General features: G+C 35.8%; 2 protein-coding genes across 3 annotated transcripts in view; both read right to left on the bottom strand.

Moving 5' to 3' along the window:
• The window catches only part of LOC109402335 (protein Shroom), an 835,627-nt gene that overhangs the window by 135,864 nt on the left and 678,631 nt on the right, over positions 1-21,132 (bottom strand). The gene's annotated exons all lie outside the window — the stretch shown is intronic.
• LOC115267561 (antigen 5 like allergen Cul n 1-like) lies at positions 2,004-15,679 on the bottom strand. Its single transcript, XM_029874641.2, has 4 exons — positions 14,373-15,679; positions 14,033-14,310; positions 13,732-13,973; positions 2,004-13,677 (listed from the first exon to the last, which is right to left on the bottom strand). Exons 1-4 carry the CDS (start codon positions 14,389-14,391, stop codon positions 13,434-13,436), a joined length of 783 nt encoding a protein of 260 aa, XP_029730501.2. The 5' UTR covers positions 14,392-15,679; the 3' UTR covers positions 2,004-13,433.

Genomic DNA, 21,132 nt, shown 5'->3' on the forward strand with positions numbered 1-21,132 from the left:
AATAGGTTCCCGGGCACAAAAAATTATGAAAATTTGGATTTCGACTCAGTTTGGCGTGCAGATTGAGAATATGGAATTATCTCAACACCGTTAAAGAAGCCTATTGTTGTGTAATGCCTACCATGGGACGACACATGACTGATTGACCACAGTTTCTTTATACATGGAAAATTTGTTAAAGTTGTAGATTCTATGCTCCATACTTAAAATATAAGCCGAACGACATCCAGTAATTGAAATATTCTTATTACAGGCATAATTGCTATCCTAGTATATTTGATATTTTAGATGTAGATCTAAGATCTACCAAATTTCAAATGTGCTCATGAGTGTCTACAACCTAATTAATTCAGTAAACATAAGTGAATAGAATACGTCTAGCAGGAGTTTGTGATGACAATACTGATAAATAGCATGACCTTGTAGTTCTGAAATAAAAAACAGTTCCATAAAGTTCCAACGTTTGCAGGAAATCCTCTAAGTATTTTATACAGTCTCTTGTTCTTAATTGCAAAACAGTTTGGATACACCTGAATATCTGTAAAGTATCTCATAGTCTCTGTTAATATTCTATAAACTCCAATAAGTCTAGTTGATCATGTAACATAACTCTATGTAACCATAAAATAAACTCTAGCCGCTGTACATCCTATATTTCAAATTCCATGATGGTTTGGATGACCTGGAACATCGCAGTTGATATCAAAATGTTTACTAAGCTTTCAAAAGATTTACTGGACATGATAGATTACATATCGCCGCATTTTATGATGTAAAAGTTACTATCACATCCATAAACTTCATAATGTACACTCAAGAACAGTTTAGATGACTTAGCGCATCCGTAAAAAAATATCCATCATCATCTAGAAATAGATGGTTTTAATGGTTTTGGGCTTCAAAACTATATAAAAACGTTAAAACAAACAGGTCGCAAAGGGTTCTGCTATTCTACAGTCATTTTAAATCTTCTATTGCCAATTGTCTATTTTGCTTTCGCATATCGTGTGGCACATCCGATAATACTGTATGGCCAAGGAAGTGAATGATTATTCGGATATAATGGCTACGCAGTTTTGACAAATCAAAAATAGTTGTTATATATCCCAACGTTTCGACACATTTTGGATGGTGTCTTCTTCAGGGGAAAGATACAGCGGTTTTTTGTTTTTTTTTTGTTCTATGTTCTATGTTTCCCGATAAAGTCTGGCTGGTGAAAATTCCACGAGACATTCCATTTAGAATAATCGAATTAAGAAGTTCTAATAACAAAACGGGAGAAAATTCTGAAAAAATAAGTCACCGGAAAGCAAAACAAATATTTTAAATATTTTTTCGGGAGAAACTCCTGGACGTTTCTTGTCAAATCCCAAGTTTTTCTACCAAATATTCTGAGCAACTGAATGTAGGACTCCTCAGAGAAGTTTTCTGAGTGAATTTGGAAAATACGTATGGATTTGTAATTTTGTAGATTTTTTTTTCATTATTATAGACATTAAAGTTTTGATGTGAATCTCTCCGCATTTGCCCATGGCCTGATTTATCTACGCTAAAGCTTTAATTAAAGGTCGTTTTCCAATTCCCGCCAACGAAGTAGATTCAGCGATTCCGCAATTCCTGGACAATAATTGACGGTCCGACTAGCTTTTCCCTGCCCTTCCAACAGATGCAACATTGTTGCAAAACAATCAACTCCACTATCGACGCCGATCGCCAAGCCTTATTTTTTGCTCTGCCTGCCCCTGTTCCCAATCGATAGAAGCTTGGCAATAACCGTAGAAAATCTCGTTCTCGAAACAAATCATCATCAAACATCCGCAAAGCCTTACTCATTAAACTCACACACACACAGGCAAAAACATAGACAGACAGACAATCGAAGATTACATCTCCTAGCTATTGCCTCAACCGAATCGAACCAAGCCGTAGTTCCTTCCCCGGTATATATAGATATTAATTAAAGTCTTCCACCCTGTGCCTCCCCGCCAATCTGGAGGGATGAAAAACCACAATTGTAAACTAATTTTCTTCATTTTCATCTTTTCTCGTTCCAGGTAAGACCCAACCTATGGTGGCGGCCGCCAATAATGCCGGCTGGCTGCCTGGTGTAACAACAATAAAGAGGTGCGAAAGGTAAATGCACTTTCAGTAGTAACCACCCGAGATCCAGACCAAGACCAAGCCTGCCAAGCAGCACCTGTTGCGCCACAGCTCTCGGTTGAGAAGGTATAATTCATGGTGGTTTGTTCTAGACCAGCGATTTCTGGGTCTGCTTCTTATGGAAGAATGCGCGCGGTACATGTGGTTGAATCCCGATTTGGAGTGGATAACAAAAATATGAATGAAACGTGTGTTCCCAGCAACATACTTTTAAAATTATTTTTCTTTTATTTTTTTTTCCTCTTTTTCAACTAGTTAAGATTTTTATTTGTAATAACTCGATAGAATCAAATGTTTAATCAAGCTTATTATATAAACAATTACAAAAAGGAATGCGTGAAATTTCTAGCAACTAACAATAAACTTCACCGTCCCTCTCTGTTTATTTTTTTTTTTATTTTTTGTTAATTTGCACACAATTTTGATCTCAATATTCTGATAGAAACAAATTTTGTTTCAACTTCTTCACAAGCTTTCATTCTCATGAAAAGCTCATAGAATGATACAATTTCATTTTTTTTTGTTTTCAACTATATCACTGTACAGTTTTTTTTTCCAATGGTTTCACTTTTTTTTTAATTTTATATTTTTTTTTTTTTTTTGACGCGAGAAATTAGGCAATTCTGCAGCTTTTTTGTAACAAAAAACCCTGTTCCTCGTTCGTAATCCTTTCCTACCCGGAACGTGGCCACCGAAGCCGCGAGTTCAATCACTTTGATCTAAATTTGTTTCGTGCACTTAGGTGCCATGGATGGCGTTGAAGAGTGTTTGCGCACACTTGAAAGCCTCCTCCAGAGTACACTACTTACACTTGGAAGACACCAGCTAAGTGGGGCGCCGCTATGACAAGACAATTATAAATTACCTACCTTCATCTCCGAGTCAAAGAGGTGCAGTGGTAGCTAAATTGAGCGAGCTGTCGAGGCACCTGACAGCCACTTGCTTGACTGACTTGACTGACTGACGAGCGGAGATGATCATGATCAGGTTGGGGTGCTAATTGCTTGCGGTTCAGTTCCATTGTCAATTGGTTTGGTACCTACTTCTAGACTAGAGTAGGAGTAGACACTCTAAAGTGGATGGGCGCGCGAATCGCGCGACATCTCATGAAGGCCAATTTGGGTTTTAGTATGCCAATTCGCGTGCTGAGCACGATGGTATCTACGGAACCGGAAGCATTATGTTAATTTTCATGTTTTCAGGTTGATTTGAGAGGAAGTGAAGTGCGTGATTAGCTTGCTGGGAGTGAAGTGGATGACATGAATTTGGTCGTTTGGGTAATTTTAATGGGCCTTGGAAGGTGGTTTGCGTTTTGAATGTCCATTGTCTTAAGAATGAAGTGATAGATCCACTACGATTTCAAGACAGGGGTTCGGTTATTTATCGATATGATATCGTAATCCTAATAAAGGGAAAATAAAAAATCAAATAAAATCGGTCAATCGAAGAAAAAAAGGATTAGAATAAGTTAGTAAATTTGAAAATCGAAAAACCCAAAAATTCATAGTCATAATAAAATTTTCAAAAAATAAATATCATTCTCACATTGAATTTGCTTTTAAACATAACAACTTCTTTCCATCATGTCGATAATTATATGTTGTTTGACTCGGACTAAATTCGAAAACTGCTAAATCTTTATGTAAGACTCAACTGAGTGAAAACATAAAGCCATAAAACATAATACCATGTTTATTTGGCATATTTTTGGCGAACTCCTTTTGGAATTTATTGAAAAATTCCTTCCGCAATCCCTCTAAAAAATCTTAAGCGAGTTTTTTTTTAGATTGCTTGGAAAACATTTTCTGCAACCCCTCTGGAAGTTCCTTGGATATTTAGGAATTCTTTCACAATTTCATCAATTTTATCCTTGGAAATTCTTCCAGCAATCTCCTTGTGGGTTCCTTTGGTCATACTTCTGGAAATTTAAGAATCCACAATGATAATTGCTTTAACAATGGAATTACCAGATAAGTTGGGAATTTTCTAAAATAATTAACGTAGGATGCTCAAAACGGAACGGAAAACAGAATCAATTACCAAGAATATTGCCGATGGGATTTCTAAAGGAGTTCCCGCAGAATTTTCAATAAAAAAATGCCCAACAGAATTGCCGAATGAAATGAATATCAAAACAAAATGCCGGAGACATTCGCAAAGGGAATTCCTGGAGAAGTTTCCGAAAAACGTTTCAAACGAATTCTTTAAAAAATTAGAAACCATTTCCACAGGCATTGTGAAAATTTATTCCAAAAAGCAGAAGACGTTTCTAAAGGAATTTTTGAAATATTTCTAAATGAATTAACGGAGGAATTTAAAAAAAAATGTCGGTGTAGTAATCGACCGATTTTTTTAAAGAATTTTTTAAATGTTGACCAGGACAGAAGAATCTTTCCAAAAGCACAATGCGTAATTTCGAGAAAATCGTTAGTGTACTGAATCAAGTCCATAGTGCATTTCCGAAAATGATTCCCAAAGAGTTGCTGAGGTAATATCCATAGACATTACCCCAGGAATCATCAAACTACTTTGCGAAAGAATTCTTAAAAATTATTGGAATTGCGGAATGAATTTCCAAAAGAATTGAAAAGCAATTGTTGAGAGATTTTTCTAAAAAAAATCCAGGGAAAAACCTCGAAAATGTTTGTCAAATAAATTCCAAAGAATATGCTCGCGCAATTACTAAAGAAGTTTCCCAAAGAATTTTAAAAGTAATATATTGAGAAATTTCCAAAGCAATAACCGAATCAAAATTGGAAAAAAAAACAAAAAGACATTCTTTAAAGAACTGCGGAACTTAAAGAAGGCTTGAAAACTTTTGAGAATTTCTACAGAAATATTCGGGAAAATTACCAAAGAAATTGCTGCAGAAATTCTTAAAATTATTACTGAAAAAATGACGGTCAAATTGTTTAAAGAAATCAAATTGAAGTTGCAAAAAGAATTCACAAAATCATTTTTGAGAGAATTTTCAAGAATTGCAGAAAAAAAAAACAAAAAAAAATGCCGAGGGAAATCCCAATGGAATTGGTAATCAAACTTTCTAAGGAATAACCGCAGAAACTCTCGTAAAAATGCTGAAGAAATTGCCGATCGCAATTAAAACTTCAGAAGAAATTCACAAAATCAAGTAAACCATGTAAAGTAATTAAGAATGCTAAAAACCAGATAATCAGAGAAATCGATAATTAAAAAATCCGAGAATCAAAAATATGGAGAACTAATAGAATTAAAAAACACTAAAGATATTGAGGAGTCAAGAAAAATGAGATTCGAAGAAAAAGAGACTTTGAGATCAAGAACACCAGATAATCCAGGAAATCCCTGGGCTTTGGATCAATATTGTCTAGGGAAGAGTGCTTCTGAGGGCCCTCTTGTTTCAGTTGTTGCTAGTGTTGTTACAACATATCTCTTTATTACTTTATTGTATTTTTTCTGATATAACAACATTAGATTAATGGGTGCGACAGGAGTGACCATCAAAGCCACTTATGTCCCAGGATAATTCGATCCAATAGTCAACGGCTTCCTCAATGGCCGACTGGGTGCGTGCTTTGGGTGGCGGATTTAAGCAAAGGAAGGGGAATTATACTTCGACAGACTTCATCGGATAAAGTGCCATCCGATAAGCGTTCTTGTATGAATCACCTTCCATCGTCTCGCAGTCAAAATTGAAGTTGATAAAGCGAATAAATGTAAAAAAAAACTTAAATATTAAATAATTTGTAATACAGATTTGTGCTCATTTCAACTCTAAACATTATTTTCATTACTGTATTTATTAGTTTCAAAATTTATTCATAAAGTTTAAGTAAAAGTATAGTTACACATGACTGCGAGAGGACGTGGACCACATTGAGGAAATAATTAGTCGATATAGGGTAGTTGGACCATTAGGGAGGGGCCTCTATTTTGGACATTTTTCTGCTGTTGCTCGGCCGGTTCGACTGGTTGACCATATTTCTTTTGCGCGGTGAGTTACTTGCATTATCTACCCGAGCACGGGAATTTGGGTCAGTTGGTTCGATGTTGATTGGGTTGTGACAGGGGGATGCCCGAGATGGTTACCACTGCCCAGATAGTTCGGCATCCTAAATGTTGAAATTTTTAAAGGCCCAGCTATGCTGCAAATACAATATATTCGTGACTTTTTTTCTTGTTGATCACATACACACCAATACTAAAACAGCTACTGCTATTAGTCACTACTGCTATTGTACACTATTCACATAATAATTACTAATCAATTTTTCCTTCTTTGTTTGTCTCTATAAAATGTTGCATGGTTCGCACCCTTGCGCAACATGAACGGTGCATGAGCACAAGCTTTTTTCAGATTAACATATGGAAGATCTTCGAAAGACAACCAGAAATTAACAAACACAATCTATGGGGGAAGTATCATCGACATATGTAAGTAAACAAATGTAAAATACTCTCCGTGGAACCTGAATTCTAAGCGTGCAAAGGTAAATAACTAACATACGGCGGGAAACAATAATTTATCAGGAAACTAAGTGGATGGGAAATTGTACTTCGTTTTTTCGCATTGTAAATGAAAAGTTAACTAATGTTACGCGTACGAATGAATAACTAGTTTTCAAGTAGTTTTCTTCTTTTCAAAAGCGCTAATTCTCTTATTTGCAAATTTGTGGAATAGCATTGATATTGTCAAGTCCGTACTAACTCCCGGGCCGAGTTGTAACACTTAATTGTGCTTATAGTTCCGAAGCTAACGCGTGATCAATAACTTAAGATGCTTTGTTGAGTACTATGCGTCTCGACTCGACGAAAACTGATTATCTACTTCTCTGACTAAGCTGGACAACATTACTTATGTATGACAAGGAAGGCATTTTTACGCTTTTAAATGTTCGTATTATATGAAAAGTGAGGGAGTATGACATGTTTTCTACAAGAAAAACTAGTATGGCTGACAAAACAATTCGAAGATTTAGCCGTATATTGCCAGGATCTAGGAGCAAATCCTGTTAAGTGCAAATGTTTATTAGTTTTGAAGCTAATGCGTTATCAATGAGACCAATTAGTCTGGACATTTTTGACGAAAATTACTACTTATCATAAATAATAACCTGCAATAAATGACGCAAAAATATTGTGACCAGCAATTACTGACATAATGAACATAATTACTTGATATAACACTTCAATAGAGTAGAGACTACATATTTGATATGGGGCAAAACAGTAACGCTACTTAAGTTGGGAATCTAAGGCAACTAACTGACAAATTGACAAGGACCTAACATACAACATGAACCTTACTACAGAATACAGAAACCAATTTCACACTTTCTGACGTATTTGCATTATTGTGTCTCAAGTCTAGTCCAATACCTTTCCCCAACCTATACCATTACCACGGTGTGTCTGGTGGACAACATTAATTTAAAAAAATCGGTATCGCTTGGACACCCACCAAACGAAAGCTGAGGGTCCCCTTTTTCATTTGAGACTTAAATGAGAAAGTTCTATCGGCGGGTCTAGAACATTTTTTTTTTTTTTTGGAAAAAATATGATATTTTTTCATTTTTTCGTAGAGCACATTTATGAGAAACACTGTTTTCCATTGCAAACATGATTTTTCAACGGTATATTTTTTATATTATGTTTATTATTCTACCCATAAAAGCATAATAGTCCCATGTGAATGGGAAATCCAGCAGATGACAGTTTTGTGTTTATGGACAGTGTGGTGAAAGTACTAGAACAGTGAGTATAAAATCGAGTTATATGCTGTTCCTTTGAATTCCAATAATGTGTTTGCATCCTATGACAGATGCGTATACGACTTTAGGGTCTCTTATTTGACTGTTACCAGCAGGTCACCAATCGATCAACTTTACAGCACATACCGTCATTTGGTTCTTCAGATTTGTGCTCTTGAAATTTCGGGGTGTGACTTCGTCATATATTCTCCTCAAACAGGTTCTCAACTTCAATGCGCGTCTGGTACTCAAGACACATGTTTTCTTTTGTCTTCTTCTTCTTCTTCTTCTTGACATAACACCCCTACAGGGACAAAGCCTGCTTCTTAGCTTTTTATATGAGCACTGTAGGAGATATAATAAGAATAAATGAAATTGTTCGATTTGTTTGAAATTTTCTTATTTTATCTCTTACAAGCACTTTCACAGTTTTCAACTAAAAACTTCTCCTGCCAATTACTATTTTGCTTGTGTATAGCGTGAGACTTGCACGAAAATACTGCATGCTCATTAAGGTCGAGGAAATTTCCTTCACGAAAAGGTCCTGGACTGACCAGGAATCGAACCTGTCATCCTCAGCATGGTTATGCTGGATACCTACGCCTTTGTAAATCATCGGTGAACAAAATCGGTTTACTGTTCTGGTCACTCGTTGACGCCGGTTTCCATCTGGATGGCAGTTCATGAATATTTGAGAGCTTCATCTGATCAGCTTGATCTCTGGGTTTTGCCCGTAAATATTCAGCAACCGCAGCAACTTTATGAGAAGTCTGAATAATGTTTAACAAGTTTCAATGTACTTCAGCTTTAGTGCAAACAAGTTGTTTGCCTTTGATCATCTCCCTGTAGCATCTAGAACACAACTCCAACGAGCAATTTCTTTCTGCGTCATCGGTAGTAGCGCTAGATCGGCCACGTTTGCCCTTTATGAGAAGTTGTAGTTTTTGCAATACTACATATTTCACAAACAAGAAGGGCCGCAACTCCTTGTAGAAGGTTTCAAATAATATTTAAACTCATAGAGAGTAAATCTAATGGGTATATTCTCACCATTGAATGAGATAAATTTAAATGAGCAAGTCCGAACTTTTTTTGGTGGGGTAGTACTAACAGCTGTCTCTGATATCTTTCAGAAAAAGTTGTTATAATATAACAATATCAGAAACAAGAACAACCCAAGCAACACACTTGGACATTAACAAGTTCCTGTAATTTGTATGCAACTATATTGAAAGTTATGCCATTTGAACCAATCGTCTTATTAACGACTAAATTACAACTAAAAAAGCGCAAGAGGTGGAGCCAATATAAAACATCCATTCGTGATATAAACGGTTTTAATACGCAATCGACTTATAACCAAGATACAACTTACAACTTACAACTTACAACTTACAAATTGTGACCGATTCGACAACTAGTCAGTAGTCACCACATTCGTCACTGCCAGTTACTATGCACCCACAGTTTTGTTCATGTGATCAATAATTGTGTGCACAAATATACCGCAAATAACTTGGCAAATAAGGCTGACCGAGAACGTCAATTTGTGTGCCGCTCCAGATTTATCGGTAAGTCACGCATTTTGGCTCCGTATTCTCAACGCGCCTCAGTCTACCTATCATTTTGCGAGGGCAAATTTAGGCATTTGTGGTAAAAATTAACTCGCCATATTGCTTTGACGGAGTACATTTCAGCAGCTTATTTAATGCACCCGCAAAATGCTGAAAATTAATTTTAGAATTTAGAAAAATGCTATTTGCTAAATCATGTCTATGGGAATCCGCATTGACAAAGTACAACAATACTGCACGCGGTACACGGAACCGCCAAACTACCCTAAATTTGATTCTTTTAACACAATCCCATAGTATGGCCCAATAAGTCAACATTTGAGTGAATCGACTCACGCAAGGTAAATTGCCTTTACCTCTAGCAAAAAAATATACTCAAGAGTAGGTAAATTCAACCCAAGACCACCTTCATTCAACCCAAATTTGGGTAAATCTACATTTACCCAAAATTGGCTTATTGGCATCAAGGACCCCCGTTGGATAGACGCATCTCTGTTTATTTACGACAACATCGGAGGGGGAGAGAGGAAAAAACAACCTAATTTTGGGCAACTAATTTATTTGATATACTCATTTTAGGGTAAAATCGACCCAACATAAGGTAGTTTAAATTTTCCGTGTAGGACATAGATAACCAAAAAAGCAGACACTTGGTCGTGTACTTTCCATTTATGTCGACAAGAGGCTGTCCATTTATTACGTAAGGAAAATTTCACGTTTTTTTCTTGTAAAAACTGTAAACCCATTGTAAAAATTACTGCGAAAATGATTTTTTTTATTGGGTCAACATTGTACTTCCAATCAGATTTTTTTTCTATTTTACCACTTTAATTTTATAAAATTTGGAATATGTCGATAAATGTATGAAGAAAAAGTTACTTATGTGTACATAATTTCGTTATTTTTGAAACATTTTGGTTTTTTCATAGTGCATTTTATATTTTTCAGGATCACAAAAACATTTTGCCGCACATTTTGGAACTTCTACCTCTCCTGTCAAAATTGTTCGTTATGTTCTAAATAAGTTCCAGGTGCAACATGTTTATAACAATCAGAATCAATGTTTTGGTTGATTTGGTTTGTAAACGGTTGTAACTAAGATTCGTTGAAACAAACAGATTATACTTTAGTTCTAAATTGGTTTCGCAAGTTTCGACTAATGATGACGTTTGTTTTTGTTTTGCTAGTTGTTATAAAAGTGTTATACCTCAGTTTGGCATTAACAACAGGATTTTATTAGGTTTTAATTTCGTTTGTTTCATGAAAACTCAGTTGCAACATGTTTGCAACGATGATCATTTCCATTTTAGTTGCAGGTGCTACTTGGGAAGTTAAGACATTTTCAATCCGTTCTGATGATTATGTATGTGCTCAGACATATGTACTTTAATGTAAAACATGTGTATATGTCAATAAAGCTGTATAGAATTAAATGGAAAGTTGCTAACTCGTCTATAATGTCATGATACTAGCAGAAGATCAAACTGTTGATAACCGACAGATTAGCACATTGTTCTTAGTACATATATATTGTGCAACCGTTGGCTATGTAGCATTAATTATTCTATTTTTGTCAGTTGAGTAAGGCTACCTGTTTACAAAGATATACGGTTACTAATAATTTTTATGTCTAATCATCCGTTATTAGACAATTTTACTAAACAAATCTAAAACTGTGAATATTAACTGCTTTCGATGATAATTGTGGCGGAAACAAACTTCTTCAAACACAATACATACTCTTTGGTTTGGTTTTCCTCGTCACTTAGGGGGTTCTTGTCGTAGTTGTTTTTTTTTAAGTAAGGAGCTGTACTGCATCCGAGCCACGGCATACAAGAATATAAGATAGACCTTCACGTTAATGAAATTGGTGTAGGGATCTAGATTGTTTTATTCATGCTTTTGATCGATTTAAATTGCATCATCAAAAAACTTTTAGTTTTCCGAAATGGATTACCTTCCAAATGTTGTACCCCGTGATCCGAGCTACTTTGATGTATGTTCTATTTTGGTTGACATTACTCGGCCTACTTCGATCGTAAAACTTTTAAATCATGAGACACTGTCAATAAAAACTAAGAAAATTGCAGCCGCAATAACTACTTTTACATGTATAAAAGGCAAAGTTTATTTGTATGCCCAAATACTGCTGAAATTCTATTTCAACTGCCTTAAATATATTTTTTTTGCATTTTATGTCTAAGCAACATTGTGCAAGGGAAATTTTCAATTTTTGATTTGACCCATTTACTCTTTTAAAAGGACACGTTACTAATGGGCGACCTCATACAAGCCCATTTGGCTACACTCAAGGTTAAAAAGAGAAAAAACACAAGTCTCAAAGATAGTAATATTTGAAAAAAAAAAAAAAAATTGTTCTAGACCCGCCGATAGAACTTTCTCATCTTAGTCTCAAATGAAAGAGGGGACCTTCAGCTTTCGTTTGGTGGGTGTTTTAGCGATACCGATTTTTTAAAATTAATTTTGTTCTAGCAGGCACACCGTGATTACCCTTCCGATGGTGTTCATGTGGTCCGCACGGACTATTACGGCCATTACCCCTCCTTGATCTTCGGCATTGGATTGACTTGCGCTCTTATTGCCCCACCAACTGCTGCAAAATGAAAATGAAAATGAAAGAACACCAGATAATCCAGGAAATCAGAGAATCAGAGAATGAAATATTTAGAAAATTTGAGAATCATGATATCAAATAATATACTAAATGTAAAAAAAAACGATTAGAGAGTCATACAAATGAAGAACCAGAGAATCCTGAAATCTGATTTAATTCAATGAATCTCACAGTTGAAAACTTACACAACCGAAAATTTCTTCAAATTTGTTGCAGATTCTTCCTAAGAAGGACGGTTATGCATTAGTAAAAAAAAAAACACCGTCATATGGAACTTATTTCTTTCATATGCATCTTTTTGTAGAGGAAGCGTGCAATCGGTACTCAGACATTCCTTAGGCAACCTGCAGACATTCATTAGGAAGTTTCTTATGAATGCCAAGATTGTATCTTGGGAGAATTTCTTTTAAAGAATTTCTGAAGGAACCGCTTGAACAAATTTCGGCGAGAAACTTTTGAATCTCATCTGAGGATCAAAGGAGTATTTTCTAAATGAACACCTAGAAAATTTTCTGAACGATTTCCCGGAGAAATTTCTAAAGGAGTCAAGGCGAAACTGGATCCATTTCCTCACTTTTTGGTGTTTGATTATTTTTTTTAAATAACAAAGCAATATTTTCAAAATCGCTTTTCGTGCACATGCAGAGTATGGATCAAGGTATCTCTTGATTTTTTTTTTCGTGGTGGAAAATGTTTTTCGTTTTTGCAGAAACCATTTTTGAATACAATTTCACAAAAAAAAATGGTTTCTGCAAAAATGGAAAACTTTTTCCACCACCAAAAACTTCAGAAGATACCTTGATCCATGCTCTACATGTACCGATAACCGATTTAAAAAATAATGCTTCGATATTTAATAAAAAATCAAAAACCAAAAAAATGTGGAAATGCTTCCAGTTTCGCCTTAAGAACGGATTATTCAGCCTTTGTACAGCAAAAATGTTTGTTGTGTTATGAATGTAAGATGAAGTTTTTAAATAGCCCTAGCTATCAAATATTATCAACTATTTGAATATGTTGATCAATACCCAAGTAATAGCACTTGAGACCAGTCCTATTGCTGAATTGGGTTCTGAATTAACTGCGAATTCAGTGGCGCAACTTCATTCGATTTATAAACCCAAATTCTGCAATATGGTAAAGTTGGGTCACTCATTCTTTCAAATAATCACCATATATTCTGAGCAGCTACTGTGGTAAAGCATGGAGTTTTGAAACGTTACATAACAACTATTTAACTTTCACATCAGACTTTTATTTACGTTTTTTTTTTCGAGCATTGCATCAGCTGTACGGTTAACAAATTGCACTTGGCAATTTTCGATTGTGAATTGTTCATATATTGTTTCTGACGATCTCAGACGTACTGCACAGTCCTGGATATTGGCTATTGCATCCGGAGTTGCATCTAGAGCACACATTGCCAGCCACATAAACCGGATGATTGATTATATTTGTGAGTCCATAGTTGCACACAAACAGCTTGTTGATGTAATTACCCCTCTTATAGCTCACCATGGCACATCCGATTCTGCTGGTTTCATCCGATACCATCTGCGTAAAGTGCCCAATAGTAGGACTGGAAGAGAAAACGTTATAAAATCACCGAACTTCAGAAGTTTTTATAACCTACCCTCTGTAGGTAGCAGGATATGATGCAATATGATGCGGCATGGTGACCTTATACTCGCTGAACCAGTTGTTGATGAAACCCGTCAGAAGTTCTTCATTGCTGAACGTCATCCCGTAGTACGACTTGATCGCAATATTCTGTCCAACGTATTTCATAGTGGCCGTATTGTGACAACGGTCGTGACCGAAAACGCAACGTCTGGCGTTGGTGGCAGCGATATAAGCTAGCTCCGGATCCCATTGCTTCAAAAGAACAACCATGTTGAATAACATAATACCAGATAGAACTACCAATCTATTACCATAGTAGCCATCCTGGCGGCTTGACTGAAGCGCTGATTGGCACCGTTGTACTGCTGTCCCATAGCAACTTTGCTACGTATTTTGTTGTGCAAGTCAACGATCAGCTGTTGTTTAGTACTGCACATTGTAACCTCGGACGCATCGGCACCGCAATTGCTGCTCAGAGTTGTAAGTCCATTGCAAGCTATGTGGGAATCTCCGCTGGAGCACAACGATGGGTAACAATAGTTGTTGGCTTGTGCCTGGCTAATTGCCATGAAGGCCGATATTGAAAGAACTGGTCGGAAATATTCAAAATTAGTTGTTGACGAAAAAGTTCAGATGAACCTTGGCGCTTACCTGAAGTTATAGCTTTCATTGTTGCTTATCGAATGAAGACTGAACGTTATTTCGCAGACATTTTATAAGGCCGGTTGTTGGTAAGCATTCCAGTATAGTGTTTAACCAGGCAAATTTTTACGACTTCAAAGGTTGATTTTTCCCCAGTTGTGACAATTGTAATAATTTACTTGTTGCTGGAATCAACGTCAGCAGTGATATACAAAATAACGTAGGTGACACTACGATGGTTAGAAGTTGAATCCGTTTATTAGGCTCACTTAACTAATCAAGAGGCTAGGCGCGTTAGTGACTACGTCACCCTTCTCGCTCAGCATAAAGTGCTGTTACCGACCAGGCGGCATGATTACACTTTATGTTGAACGAATGTTTCTTAGAAGTATATCGGACGTCAGCTCTTGATTGATCCTCGCATCCACCACAAATTGTGGTTCAAGAAGATTGATTGATTTGTCTTTATTAGAGAGACTTTCAGCCCGGTTCAAGAAGATGTTTTCAATGAAGAAATACGAGTAATTTGATTGAAGTAATCCACGTGGTGAAATTATACAAACTCCATCTTAATCAGAACGCTTCTTCACTGTGATTTGACATTTGCACACTCAGAATTGTTAATGTTTGCATAGGTACAGGTAGTTAAGCTAGAGATGTTTCTATTTTACCGCTTAAACTTCCTTTTGCATCACGTTGGCAGCAACTCGCTGACGTAGTGTACGGTTTGGGTAAAAAAATTGCCCAAAAATTGCCAAAAGGAGGGATAACGTCATGCCAATTGAAATGATTACAGTGAACTTATTGTCATATAAGTCCTACAGAAGATTCAATAATAGACGTAAGATAGGAAATCCAGTTGACCTTGTGGATAAGGCTTCAGATCGCCAATCCTGAGTCGACGGGTTCGGATCCCGCTCGGATCGGGTACTTTCCTCTATTTCCTTCTCTCTGCAACTTGATGAATGTATCATGCGTGGTTACTACTAACAGTTATGACCAGAACATTGTCGTGCGATACCTTCAACAACAAATGAATCGAATTTATAGTAAACTGTGAAGAATGTAAAACCTTTAATTATCGTTAAATGGAGATATGCTTGAACATATACTGTTCAATTTTCGTTATTTCCAAGGTTGCGACCATTCATTTGCAAAGATTTACATTCATTTGCTATTATCTCAGTTCAGAAGCATGCTATTGAAAAACAATGTATGGATGAATTTAACCTTGTAGTTCTATCTGAAAGTTTTCCGAATAACATTGGGGTCGCAAACGTATACCAAAGTCATGAGCGAGCTGTGAAGGCAACTCTCCACGCGGTGAATGTAAATTTCATTCACGCTGTGGAAAGTTGCCTTCACAGCTCGCTCACGACTTTGGAATGCGTGTGCGACCCCAATGTTATTCGGCAAACTTTCAGATAAAACTACAAGGTTAAATTCATCCATACATTGTTTTTCGATAGCATGCTTCTGAACTGAGATAATAGCAAATGAATGCAAATCTTTGCAAATGAATGGTTGCAACCTTGGTTATTTCAATTCTTAAGTTATTTTAACATATAAATGAATAACATCGTTAAAACGGTTCCGGGTCATTTGGCCGAACGCCATTTGGCCGAAAAATGAATGATGTACTCAAGTGACCATACCACTGTTTCCAGCCTCAGTATAACTTGAAAGAATAGCCTATGAATCAAAGAGGGAACAATCAGTGATAAAATATATGCAGTTTCAACTCCAACTTATCTCTGAATGTCAAAACTAGAAAGAATAGCCTATGATTAAAAGAAGGAAATATTTCTGATGATCATATTGGCAGTTAGAATGTCAAAAACTTCTTCTGAATTCTTTTGATCACGCTTCGGCCAAACGGCATTCGGCCAAATGGCGTTCGGACAAACGGCGTTCTGCCAAACGGCATACGGCCAAATGGCCGGACACCGTTAAAAACTGTTCGTTTGTCGATATACTAAGCAGGTGTTTGTCATTCGTGTGTTTCTTCAAGAATTTCAATGGGTTTTGCCCAAAAATTTTCCAAATTTTCTTTTTCTTCTACAAGTATACGTACGAACACATTTTGCATTTCAAGAATCTAACTGAGACCAGCACAGCAGTTAGAAATAACATTTCAAATTCCTAACATAAATGATGCTGGTATTTCTTCAAGAAATGTTACAGTATTTTTTTCTTTTTTTTTTTTCTTTTCTGAATTTAATGTTCAGCTTGATTTCGTTTTCAAAAATATTAAATTGAGTTTCAGGGATTTTCATAAATCCACAAACGATCTGCTTTACGGAGATAAGTTCAATTAGTTAGTTAACAGAATTTTCAAATAATTTTACCAATGGTTGTTTTTCTGAAGTTTTATAACCATATTTCCCAGAAAATCTGTAAGAATATTTTCAGTAATCATTACATGAATCATTGGCATGGAGAAATAACTGGGGGGATTTCTCATGAAATCTGTAAATGTTTTTTTGTTGAAATCGTTGGGAAAATTCCCGCTGGAATCAATGAACGAAATTATACAAAAATCTCTGGAAAAATTCCTGCAGAAATATTCGGATAAAAACCAATCCGGGAGACATTTCTGCAAGAATTCGTAATGGGATTAATGGAATGATTATTGCAGGAACGCCTGAATCAGTTCGGGAAGAAATACCTGTAAGAATTTGATGAAAACCATTGAGAAAATTTCTGATAAAATACTTGGAAGAATTTTTGAAGAAATTTCTGAAAAAGTTTCATAAGGAATCTCTAATAGATTGTCTGAAGAAAAAAAATCTTACAAAAGGTTTTATGAAAAAAAAATCCCTGGAGGAATTTCTGAAGGATTTTCTTACGGCTTTTTCAAACGAATTGCCCATTTGTGATTTTCTGGTTTTCTAGGGCAATTCTAACAGAAATTTATGGCGAAACTGGAAGCATTTACTCATTTTTTTGTTTATTTTTTTATTTTTTATTAAATAACGAGGCAATATTTTCGAAATCTGATTTCATGCACATGTAGAGTATGGATCAAGGTACCTTCTGATTTTTTTAAGGTGAAAAATGTTTTCCATTTTCGTAGAAACCATTTTTTTGCGAAATTTTGTTCAAAAATAGTTTTTTTGCGAAAACGAAAAACAATTTCCACCTCTAAAAAATTCAAAAGATACATTGATCTATACTCTACATGTGTACGAGAACCGATTTTCAAAATATTGCTAATTATTTATTAAAAAAAAACAAAACCAAAAAAAAATTAGGAAATGCTACTAGTTTCGCCTTTAGGTGAAACTGGAAGCATTTCCTCACTTTTTGATTTTTGATCTTTTATTATATAACGAAGCAATATTTTCAAAATCGGTTTTCGATCAAGAGGTATCTCCTGGTTTTTTTTTCAGGTGGAAAATGTTTTTCAGTTTAAGTAAACCATTTTTGAACGCAATTTCAAAATAATATGGTTTTTGAAAAATTGGAAAATGTTTTGCACCTGAAAAAATCCAGGAGATAGCCTTCCTCTAACTGTGTATGAAAACCGATTTTAAAAATATTGCTGCGTTATTTAATAAAAAATCAAAAACAAAAAAAAAGAGGAAATGCTTCAAGTTTTGCCTTAAAAAGCAATCACTAGGGAACATGGAACAATTTCGGAAGGAATCAAGAGATGTAGACAACATTTCCAATAAGACTCCATGGAGGAATTATTGAGAAAATCTATTGAAGAGTTTATAAGTAACCTATAAAGATAATTTTGCAGGAATCTCTAACATAAGGATTTGTGAAGGAAACTCTGGAAGATTTTTAAAGAAATTCATTTAAGGTTTTTCAGGATAAACTAAAAAAAATGTGAAAAGCAGTATTGAGAAATGGAAGTATTAAGAAAACAGAAAAAATAGAATTATCAACTCTTAGAATAATTTTTGAATGAATCTGTGTAGATATTTCTGAAGATATCCTTGAACAAAATTTCAAAATTTATTCCTGACAGATTTTTTGAAAGAATATTTTAGAAATTTCCTAGTGAAACTATGGAAGATTATCTCATACAATCATTGGGGAACTATTGGTAAGAATCTTATCTGAATAAATTCCTTGATAACTTTCTGAAAGCCTTCCTGGAGGAACAATTTTGAGAGGAATCTCCAGATGATTTTTATTGTTGAGAAATTCGCTGGAGAAGTTTTTGTTGGAATTTTAGGAGGAATTCTTTGAGAGTTTTCCTATTTTTAGAAAAAAAATTGGCAAGATTTTCTCAAAGAAACCCAGTAAGAAATTCCAAATAAATACTTGGTAAAATTTATGTATTAATTTCTGAAATTTTCGATTTTTGGGAAATTAAAAAAAAATCCGACATCAAAACTTTCACTGGAAACAACAATGCGAAGAACTGCATCATCCAAATATTTTCCCTTTGAAATACTTTTTGTCTACTTTGTAAAAACTCTCAATGAATGCGAAGCAAATCCTCGGAAGTAACCTCAAGGCATTCCACAGTAGGATTGTTTAGGAATTTTCAGAATGAAACTTTTACTAGAATTTCGAAAGCATACTGATTTCGCTTTGCTCGTTTAGAAAAGTTTCACAAAATAGTATAAAATTCCCAGGAAATATCATTCAAAACAATCTAGAGAAATTTGATTTTTTTGAGAATTCGGAAGAACGTAAAAAACACGTTATCAATTTAAGTTACTGTAACAAGTGCATTCTTGATAACATGCAAGAAAACAATAGCATCATTCTGTTTCCTTCTAGCCTTAGGTCTTTTCGGCGCCCCTTTGAGGCTGACGCCCTTGGCGTAGGCCAACCTGGCCATCCGCACGCTACGGCTCTGGTTGTGCACAAAATTTCCTATAACCATTGGCGTAGCTAGGATTTTTTTTCTGGAGGGGGCCCAGGGAGGCCTGACGAGATCACTTTTAAGCGGCATGTGCGCCCAATATGTGAATACGCAAATCGGCATCAGTAATTTTGAGGAATCGAAATGATTGTTTTAGATTTGTTCCTGTTCTCGTAAACTATATGAGTTATGAGAATGAACAATTTCTCCAGGAATTTTTCCATAACTCCATCTACAGTGTTGTTTTCGAGATTTTTTTCAGGAATTCCTCCACATTTCTGCAGGGATTTCTCCAAATATTCCTTCCAAAATTTCGCAAGAGATTGCGGGAATAACTCGATCTGGAAGTTATCCAAAGAATTTCTGCAGTAATATCTTCCAGGATTTTTATCAGAAAATTTTACCAGTTTTTATTTAAAAAATATTCCAGGAATTTCTTAAAAAATTGTACAAAAGGTCCTTTAGGAGTCCATCCATGTATTTCCTCAACAATTCGTCCAGAAATTACAGCAGACATGGATTTCTTCTCATTTTTTATCCAGGGATTCCTACAAAAATTCTTCCAGGAATTTGCTAAGAACGCTCTCCTGAGATTCATTAGGGAACTCCTCAAGGGATTTGCTTCCAGGATTCCTCATGGGGTTTCTTCAGGAACTCCTCCAAGAATATCTCCAGGGATTCACCCGGGAATTCCTTCTGTGATTCTTTCAGGAACAACTTCCAGGATTATTTCAAAAATGCATCCAAGAACTCTTTTTGGGATTGCTTCAGAAATTCCTCCTGGAATACTTTCAGAAACTCCCCCAGGAATTAATCCAAGACTTCCTCCAGAAATTGTTTAGAGATTCCCTAAGGAATTTCTTTTGGGATTGCTTCCAGAAATCCTCTTGGAGTTTCTTCAGGAACTCCACCAGGGATTCCTTCAGGAATTGCTTCAGGAATTCCTTCTACAGTTCTCATACGTATTTTTTCAGGATTCCTTTAGAACTTCTTCAGGAATTTCAGCGATTTCTTCAGTAATTCCTCTGGGATTTCTTCAGAAACTCCTCCTTAGAAATTGATCTTTGGATTTCTTTAGAAATTCTTCCTGGGATTCCTCCAGGAATTCTTCAAGGGATTCCTCTTGAAATTCCCCCAGGAATTCTTCCATAATTTCTCTGGGAATTCCTGCAGGGATTTCTCTAAAAGGTATTCCTCTAGAAATTTTTCAAGGAATTTCTCTAGGAATTCCTACAGGCATATCTCCAGGAATTTCTCCAGGGGTTCCTCCAGATATTCCTTCAAGAATTCCTCTACAGAATCCTCTATGGATTGCCCTAGGAATTCCTCCAGAAATTACCCCAGGATTTTTTTTTTCAGAAATTCCCCCCGAAATAGATCCAGGAATTCTTTCAGAAATTACTACGATAATTTCTCCAGGAAATCCTCCAGGGATTCCTTTAGAAATTCCCCCAGGAATTCCTCCCGGAGTTTCTCCAAGATTTATTCCATGAATTCCTCCAGGGATTCCTGTATGGATTGCTTCCGAGGTTCCTCTAGGAATTCCTTCAAGGATTTCTTCAGGAGTCCTCGAGAAAATCCTCCAAGGATTCTTTTATAAATTTTCCCAGGAATTCCTCCCGGAATTTATCCAGGAATTATTCCAGATATTCCTCCAGTCATTTCTGTACAATTTCATCCAGGAATTTCTCCAGGAACTTCTCCATCAATTACACCAAGAATTCCTGCAGGAATTACCCCAGGAATTTCTTCTGGAAATCCTCAAGAGATTCATTTAGAAATTCGTTCAGGAATTCCTCCAGGAATTTTTCCTCCAGAGATTCCTCCAGGTATTATTTCACGGCTTCATTCAGAAATTCCACCAGGAATTCTTCAAGGAATTAACTAAGAATTCCTTCAGGGATTCCTCTAAGAATTTCTCCAGGAATTTATTTTTTCCTC

The sequence above is a fragment of the Aedes albopictus genome, chromosome 2 (genome assembly GCF_035046485.1).
Source record: "Aedes albopictus strain Foshan chromosome 2, AalbF5, whole genome shotgun sequence".
Lineage (NCBI taxonomy): Eukaryota > Metazoa > Arthropoda > Insecta > Diptera > Culicidae > Aedes > Aedes albopictus.